The sequence below is a fragment of the Scylla paramamosain genome, chromosome 27 (assembly GCF_035594125.1).
Source record: "Scylla paramamosain isolate STU-SP2022 chromosome 27, ASM3559412v1, whole genome shotgun sequence".
NCBI classification, from domain to species: Eukaryota; Metazoa; Arthropoda; class Malacostraca; order Decapoda; family Portunidae; genus Scylla; species Scylla paramamosain.
The window spans coordinates 20,887,860-20,896,331 of NC_087177.1; the positions used below are offsets into that span (position 1 = coordinate 20,887,860).

General features: G+C 44.5%; 2 protein-coding genes across 2 annotated transcripts; both read left to right on the forward strand.

Moving 5' to 3' along the window:
• Positions 1-5,327: 5,327 nt before the first annotated feature.
• On the forward strand, positions 5,328-6,307 carry LOC135114347 (histone H4). Its single transcript, XM_064030253.1, has one exon. The coding sequence runs from the start codon at positions 5,938-5,940 to the stop codon at positions 6,247-6,249; it is 312 nt and encodes a 103-aa protein (XP_063886323.1). The 5' UTR covers positions 5,328-5,937; the 3' UTR covers positions 6,250-6,307.
• A 1,261-nt stretch (positions 6,308-7,568) lies between these two features.
• On the forward strand, positions 7,569-8,050 carry LOC135114343 (histone H2B). Its single transcript, XM_064030248.1, has one exon. The coding sequence runs from the start codon at positions 7,593-7,595 to the stop codon at positions 7,962-7,964; it is 372 nt and encodes a 123-aa protein (XP_063886318.1). The 5' UTR covers positions 7,569-7,592; the 3' UTR covers positions 7,965-8,050.
• Positions 8,051-8,472: the final 422 nt, after the last annotated feature.

Consider the following 8,472-nt stretch of genomic DNA (forward strand, 5'->3'; position numbering starts at 1 on the left):
ATAACACTTTTCCACCACAGATTCTCTCCTACAGGGCTGCAGCATCATAGGGCCCGGCCCTATGATAAGATGGCCGCCCCACGCCCCCCTGACCGGACAATAAGGTACCGGATTAAAACTGCCAACATCCCTGCCGACCTCAGCAATGCCTTTTTTACCAGGACCCAGGTTCCCCACACAAAATGCTTTAAATCTGGCCCTTACATTATCGTTGGTCTAGCCAGTGAGGCTGATCGCGAAAGACACACCACTCACCAGGCAAACGAAAACTTAAAACTCCTAGGTTTCGAGCTTGTTGAGTCTCCAGAGGAAATATCCGCCAGGACCATCCTTGCCCGCCGTGTGGACGACTATTTACTGAAAAAAACTAACGACGATCTCCGAATGGAGATTGAAGCTAGAAACGAAACCCAAATTGAAGAAATACACGCAATCCCAAAAGCTCACATGATTAAAATACGTCTCCGGTCGAAACAACAGGCCGACCTCATCAAAAATAAAGGCATCAAAATATTTTCGCAAATAGTACCTTCTTATAACATTAATATTGAAGAATACAGACCGGTTACACAGTGTTACAAATGCTATAAATTCAGCCACCGCACTAACCAGTGCAAAGACACTGAACAGATCTGCTCTAAGTGTGCAGCTAAGGGCCACGACTACAAGAACTGCCAATCATCCACCTTAAAATGCATAAACTGTGAAGGGGAACACACAGCGGTCTCCTTTAAATGTCCCATAAAACGTGAGAGTCAGCAACAACAAAACTCTCCAAAACCTACCCCAATTACAACTACCTATGCACAAGCCACCACACCCAATACTTCCACACAAACTACTTCTAACACAAACACAAACTCAGAGAAACTTCTGCTTGCAGAAATTATCATAAAATATTCAATTCAGACCTCTTTTGGCGACTTAAAAAAGCAAGCTGAAACCATGAATTCCCTGCTTGAATATAACGGTTGCCCCACAATAAAGCTTCCACCAAACTTCCAACAAACCAACCAACAACACTTTAAACAACATTTCCAACAAAACGAAGAGATACACACTCCAACACCCCCACTTCAGCAACCCGAACTTACCACACCCAACGACACCAGTTCCCTCTCACCTAGGGACATGGGCTCCGAAGAAGACCCAGCTTCTGGTGAATCGCAGCCCCAGAAGTCCCCTCCAACACAATCCACTCCTACCACTACCATTACCAGTGCCATTACTTCTACCAACACAACCAACAACACCACAAAAAAGACTGACACAAAACGCCTGCTCACAAACCAACCCCAACCTTCACCCCCATCTACACGAACCGCATTAAGGGGTAGGAAAAACACCTAACACACTCAACAATGATCACAGTAGTACAACTAAACTGTCGCGGTTTCTGGAATAACAGACACCTTATCTCAGAAGCAATTCGATCTATCGATCCAGACATCGTCCTTCTCAACCACACAGGCACACCTCTTAAACCCATCAAACTTTACGGATACAACACACGCTACACAACAGGTACGCGCCATGATGGCGTAGCTATCATGGTAAAATGTACCATCAAACACATCCACATAACCGACTGGCCTTCAGCTCACTTCCTGGCCACCAAGATCGAAACACAACACGGGCAATTTCTAATCGCCACAACGTACAGCAGACCGGATACTGGGCTCCCTCTCACCAGCCTCAACAATCTCTTCAACCACACAAACCTACCAGTCTACATACTGGCAGACCTTAATGCCAGTCACACAGCATTTCGACATAACAAGAACAACCAACACGGACACGAACTTCTGCAACTCACACAACTAAAACGCCTCCGTTTCCTTGGTCCTGACTTTCCTACCTGCTATACCCACAATGGGAATGGCAGGCCGGATCTCATTCTCTCCAATCGGCAGTCCCTACCTTTCCACCACCACATCTCCCAAGGACCCCTCTGTGGTTCAGACCACGTTCCCATAATCCTAAAAATATCCTCCAACCCCATATCTATCCCATCCCCACCTGTCCCCGACTACCGCTCCGCCGATTGGGAGGGATTCAGGGAAACACTTACAGATCTACACCGACCAACACAGCTCGAAGGCCAACCATATACAGAAATAGACAGCGCCCTAGCGAAACTACACAGTGACATCCTGACATCAGCCAACAGACACACCCCAAAGAAACAACACACAATTCACATAGACTTCAGACCCTCCATAAAAACACAACGACTACTAGTGTGCTACAGAACACGCTTTTTAAAAAACATGAACAGCCTCATTCCCATCTACAGAGACCTATGCACCCTTCGCACACACATACTAAATAGCCTACAGGATGATCACAGCGCTCACTGGAGGACTCTAGTCTCCCGTATGGACGGAGCTCGCTGTAGAAACCCTACTCAGTTCTGACACATGGTGCACAAGCTAAAGGGAAGCCAGCGGGAAAGATTCGAGTACCTCCTAGTGAACGGTGATCGAGTCACCAACCCAGACCAGGTCACCAACACCTTCCAGACACACTGGCGTAACTCCTTCCAACCACACCCTCTCCCTCTTCATGAGCCCAGTATTGCCCACATACACCATATCACCGATATTGTGCGCCAAAACCTAGCAAACACACTACCACATAACATTATACACTTAACACGACTAGACCCACAACACCCTCTCATCACACCCATTGAGGAGGAAGATGTCGCCAGGTTGCTCAGGCACACTCCGCGGCGAGCCCCCGGCCCCTCAGGAGTCACCTGGCCAATGGTGCGGAGCCTTCCTCCAGAAATCATATCCAGCCTGACAAAAATATTCAATGCTTGCCTCGCCTCTGGATACTTCCCAAAGGCTTTCAAAATTTCAAACATCACCCTAATTGCCAAGCCCGGAAAAAACTCTCACTTACCAGAAAACTATCGCCCCATAAGCCTACTTGAAATTCTTGGAAAAACTTTTGAGCGTCTAATCAATTTAAGATTGAGAGCGTTCCTCGAAGATAACGGATTGCTGGCACCACAGCAGTTCGGTTTCCGGAGGAACGCCTCAACTGAGGACGCCCTTAACAGCATAGTAGCCTACCTAAATTTCAACAAGCCATATTACAAGACAGCACTCGTGACAAAAGATGTCAAAAAAGCTTTTGACACCGTTTGGCACACCGGTTTAAAATATAAAATTTGTAATAACTTCAATCTCCCTTATCTAACACAACGCATCTTGTGTAGTTTTCTGGATGAGAGACAGACAAGAATCCGCCACCAGGGCACCTTTTCGTCATTTTTTACCCCTCAGGCTGGAGTCCCACAAGGCTCCGTACTCTCCCCAACCCTTTTTAACATGTACACAGCTGACCTACCCCTCCCAGCCCACAATGACTCACTAACTATTCAATACGCGGACGATGTAACGCAATTGGCCCGTGCCAGGTCGTTAGATCTCCTAACCGACAAAATTCAATGGGAACTGATGGCGACTGGCCTGTGGGAGATGAAATGGCGAATTCTCTCCCATCCCGAAAAATCAAAAGTCACTTATTTCAACATTAAAAGAAGTCAGCCCCGCCAAATCTCACTAAACAGAATTGATCCAATCCCCACCCCAATCCCCATCAGTAACAACAACAAAGTGCTTGGCCTCACCATAGATAAGCACCTCAACTTCAATATACATATAAAACAAAAAGCAACCATAGCCGCCAAGGCCTTGAGCAACCTGGAAAGATTTCGCGACAGCAGCACAAAAACAAAACTTCACCTCTACAAAGCTTTCATTCTCCCTCTCTTAACCTACTGCCCTCTTGCCCTCTCTCTCTCTGCTCCCTCCAACCTCTCTAAACTTCAGAAGGTTCAAAACCGAGCAATTCGTTTCGCTCTTGGGACGAAATGGTTCGACTTCAGAACCTCTCTCTCCATTCACGAGGAGTCCAACATCCCCCCTCTTAACATAACACTCCACAATAGAATCGAAAAACAACTAAGCTCCTTCTCCGACAGACACACAATCATATACAATTTCATTACCAACCTCCCCCCAGCTTTCCGTCACTTGCCGCACTGCAATCTCCTTGATCCTCCCACTGTGCCTCCTGAACCTGTCTTCTAATAATGGACTCCTCCTTTCTTCCCTTCACTATCTCCTTTTTCTGTACCACTCATGGTGTCTGAGTGGCATCATCGTCGTTCTCTCGTTCACGTGGGCGGGCCCGCGTGCCAACACCTAGTGGTTTTTTCATATTTTTTGTCTTATGGTTTTGTATTCATATTTTTGTTTTTATGCATTATTTTTCTGTCTCGCAGCCTAGGTTTTAAGGTGGCACCGGACCGCTCCTGGGAAAGGGACTAGACAAAAAAACACCGCCATTAACATACCATGCCTCTGACCGAGGGAGTGGGGTCGTGTGCCAACACCTAGTGGTTTTTTCATATTTTTTGTCTTATGGCTTTGTATTCATATTTTTGTTTTTTATACATTATTTTCCTGCCTCGCAGCCTAGGTTTCAAGAGGGCACCGGACCACTTCCAGAGAGACGGGGATAGCACGAACCGCACTCCTCCCACTGACGTCACGGCAATGGGGCCCCCGGCCGTCGGCATGACGTTCCGGTAGCGGTACCCCCCGAGGTAGTTAAGGAGCGGCCAGTACTGATGATGGGGACGGTAACCACACCATTCAGTGGAAGCCACTTCACCCCCCACACAGAGGTAGTTGGGTGCGGCAAGGGCTGGGCAGGAAGGTAGTCAAGAGATGGTGGGGCGGGGCCCTGGAAGCATCCATGCAGGAATCCCCATTCACCCCCCGCCACCAGCGACTTACCGCGTGCAGGCAGATGGTATTAGATTTGACCCCTCGTTGCGGTGAGGGAGCCTTTTCGAGCCTCTGTCATTGCACATCCTACCATCACGTCAATCATTATCACAAACCATCCTCTCCCTCCCCATGCATATAACACCACGACATTTTTTATATTATATTTTATATATATATATATATATATATATATATATATATATATATATATATATATATATATATATATATATATATATATATGTATATGTATGTGTATGTATATGTGTATGTGTATATATGTGTATATATGTATGTATATGTATATATGTATATATGTATGTATGTGTGTATATGTGTATATGTATGTATATATATATTTATATATATATATATTTTTTTTTTTTTTTTTTTTTTTTTTTTTTTTTTTTTTTTTTTAGCAGGGTGGCCTTTTTGCAGGACGAGTCACAGGACACAAGAAAAAAGGACCAACACCGCTTTTTTCACCCACCACATTACATCATACAATAAATATCCCGGCCATCACCAAATCACTCTACTACTATCCGTGGTTCGGAACCCACGTAAAACTGTAGGTCCCTCCGCTATACGGATGCAATTCTTCCTCTGTCCTTCTTTGAACCAATAAAAAGCACAAAAAAACCCTTTTTACTCTGACTGTCCTTCACTCCTCTTTCACAACCTGATAATGCAGGCTCTGGATAGTCTGGCCCCTAACTTGTGCGTGGTTTGGCCCGGGGATTTGGGTGCGTGGGCGGCGTCCGTGGCTGTGGCTGTGTTGGGCTTGGCTTGCTCGGTTGGTGGAGGACTCTCCTGCTTTCCCCGATAAAGCCCTTGTCTTCCTGGCCATCTTAGAATGAATATAACACGTTAAAAAAAAAAAATAAATAAATAAAAAACATAAAAAAAAGATGTCCCTCCTAATTCAAATTGCGCCTGGGTCAAGCCCCAGTGACTATTTCTCCTACTACAATTCCCTTCTTATCACCCCCCTATTCTTCCCACTATCCCCACTTCTCCCTCCCCATCTTTTCTCTCTTTGTTATGTTATGTTATGTTATTTTGAGGCACATTCGTGAGCTTCCTGTTAGACCGTTCGGACGTCGTACTAGCAGCTCTCATCACCATGACTGGCCGCGGCAAGGGAGGCAAGGGTCTTGGAAAGGGAGGCGCCAAGCGTCACCGTAAGGTTCTGCGTGATAACATCCAGGGAATCACCAAGCCTGCTATCCGTCGTCTAGCTCGCCGAGGTGGCGTCAAGCGCATCTCTGGTCTCATCTACGAGGAGACTCGTGGGGTGCTCAAGGTGTTCCTTGAGAACGTTATCAGGGATGCTGTCACCTATACCGAGCACGCCAAGCGTAAGACCGTTACTGCCATGGACGTTGTCTACGCCCTCAAGCGTCAGGGCCGTACCCTGTACGGATTTGGTGGTTAAATCGCTCCATTATTGAGATGGTGCCAGCTATTCAGCTTGCATTATCATCATTGAATAACATCATCTCCCGGACCTTTTTAAGGTCCACAAACATGAAAAGAAAGAAGGACCATAGACTACTATTATTACTACTACTTTCTCATAACCATGTTCACTATCACTATCTGAGCTAAGAAAAGAAACCATTATTAATTATAACCATCTTTCTCACTTCATCAGGTCTTCTCCAAGTATTATTATTATTATCATTATTATTATTATTATTATTATTATTATTATTATCATTATTATTATTATTATTATTATTATTATTATTATTATCATTGACTTATTTCAATGATCACGCCCCTCATCGTTCTCAGTTTCTCATAAAACAAAATATACATTGAGATGAAAAAGACGCTCAACATATCACAATAGGCAACACATCTAATCAACTCTCCACTGTGACACACAGCAGGTACATTAGTAGAAATATAGTATACATATTTATTCTCGGTCACTTGCGTGCCTGACTAAATAATAATAATAATAATAACAAATAACTAACTCGAAAATAAATACACTACTTGCTTATTATTGATATACCAGTATAGTCTACACAACTCTCTAGATGTTTGAACGTGTGGCTCCGAAGAGGAGCCGGATTGATGGTGATATTGGCTGAAGGGGAGGGAGGCCCTTTATTTACTTCTTCTCAGTCTTCTTGGGAAGGAGCACGGCCTGAATGTTGGGCAGCACGCCACCCTGTGCAATGGTGACTCCGGAGAGGAGCTTGTTAAGTTCCTCGTCGTTGCGGATGGCCAGCTGCAGGTGACGTGGGATGATGCGAGTCTTCTTGTTGTCACGGGCGGCATTGCCGGCAAGCTCAAGGACTTCAGCAGCCAGGTACTCCATAACTGCCGCAAGGTACACGGGGGCACCAGCACCCACGCGCTCGGCGTAGTTGCCTTTCCTTAGAAGGCGATGAATCCTGCCGACCGGGAACTGGAGTCCAGCACGACTGGAACGGGACTTTGACTTTCCCTTCACCTTTCCTCCCTTGCCGCGTCCAGACATGATAATGGATGTTGTGGTAGTAGTAGTAGTAGTAGTAGTTGTTGTTGTTGGTGATAAATGAGGAGCGCGAGTACTCTAACCTCGTCGGTAGCTCTGCGAGCAAGTAGTGAATTTTGGGAAAAACGGCTATATATACGCGAGATCAGATCGGCCCAGAGCGCGTCTGGACCAATCAGGACGCTCGCTGAGGTGGCGACTCCTGATCCTGAGTAGGCACGCTAATATATATACCACTTTTCAACTGAGAAAACGCACACTCGTTCTCACAGCAGTACGGCGACACTATGCCTCCCAAAGCATCAGGAAAGGCTGCCAAGAAAGCTGGCAAGGCACAGAAGGCCATTGCCAAGGGCGACAAGAAGAAGAAGCGCAGGAGGAAGGAGAGCTACTCCATCTACATCTACAAGGTGCTCAAGCAAGTCCACCCAGACACTGGCGTGTCCTCCAAGGCCATGTCAATCATGAACTCGTTCGTGAATGACATTTTCGAGCGCATCGCTGCCGAGGCATCCCGCCTGGCACACTATAACAAGCGCTCCACCATCACCAGCCGGGAAATCCAGACCGCTGTCCGTCTTCTTCTGCCTGGTGAACTGGCAAAACACGCTGTTTCTGAAGGCACCAAGGCTGTTACCAAGTATACCTCCTCCAAGTAAACAGGCGGCCAGTATACTGCTGCCAGTATAAAATAATACCCGGCTCCATTGGAGCCACACTTGAAAAGGAAAAAAGATACGATATAGACAAATGCATTATTATTATAATTATTGTTATTATTATTAATATTATTATTATTATTATTTTATTATTATTATTATTATTATTATTATTATTATTATTATTATTATTATTATCATTATTAATAATATTAATATTGTTGTTTTTATTATGATTATTATTATAATAATTATTGTATCATTATTATTATTATTATTATTATTATTATTATTATTATTATTATTATTATTATTATGCTTATTATTATCGTGATTATTATTCTGTGGAGATAAAGAAAAGATAAAAAAAAAATAGAGATAAAGAAAGATAAAAATTCTCCCAAGTGAAAGAGATATGGCCATGGAAGAGGGAATAATAATAATAATATAAAAAAAAAAAAAGGGGGGAAGGATATTGAGTTGAAAGTCGATACCTGATACTGAAAGA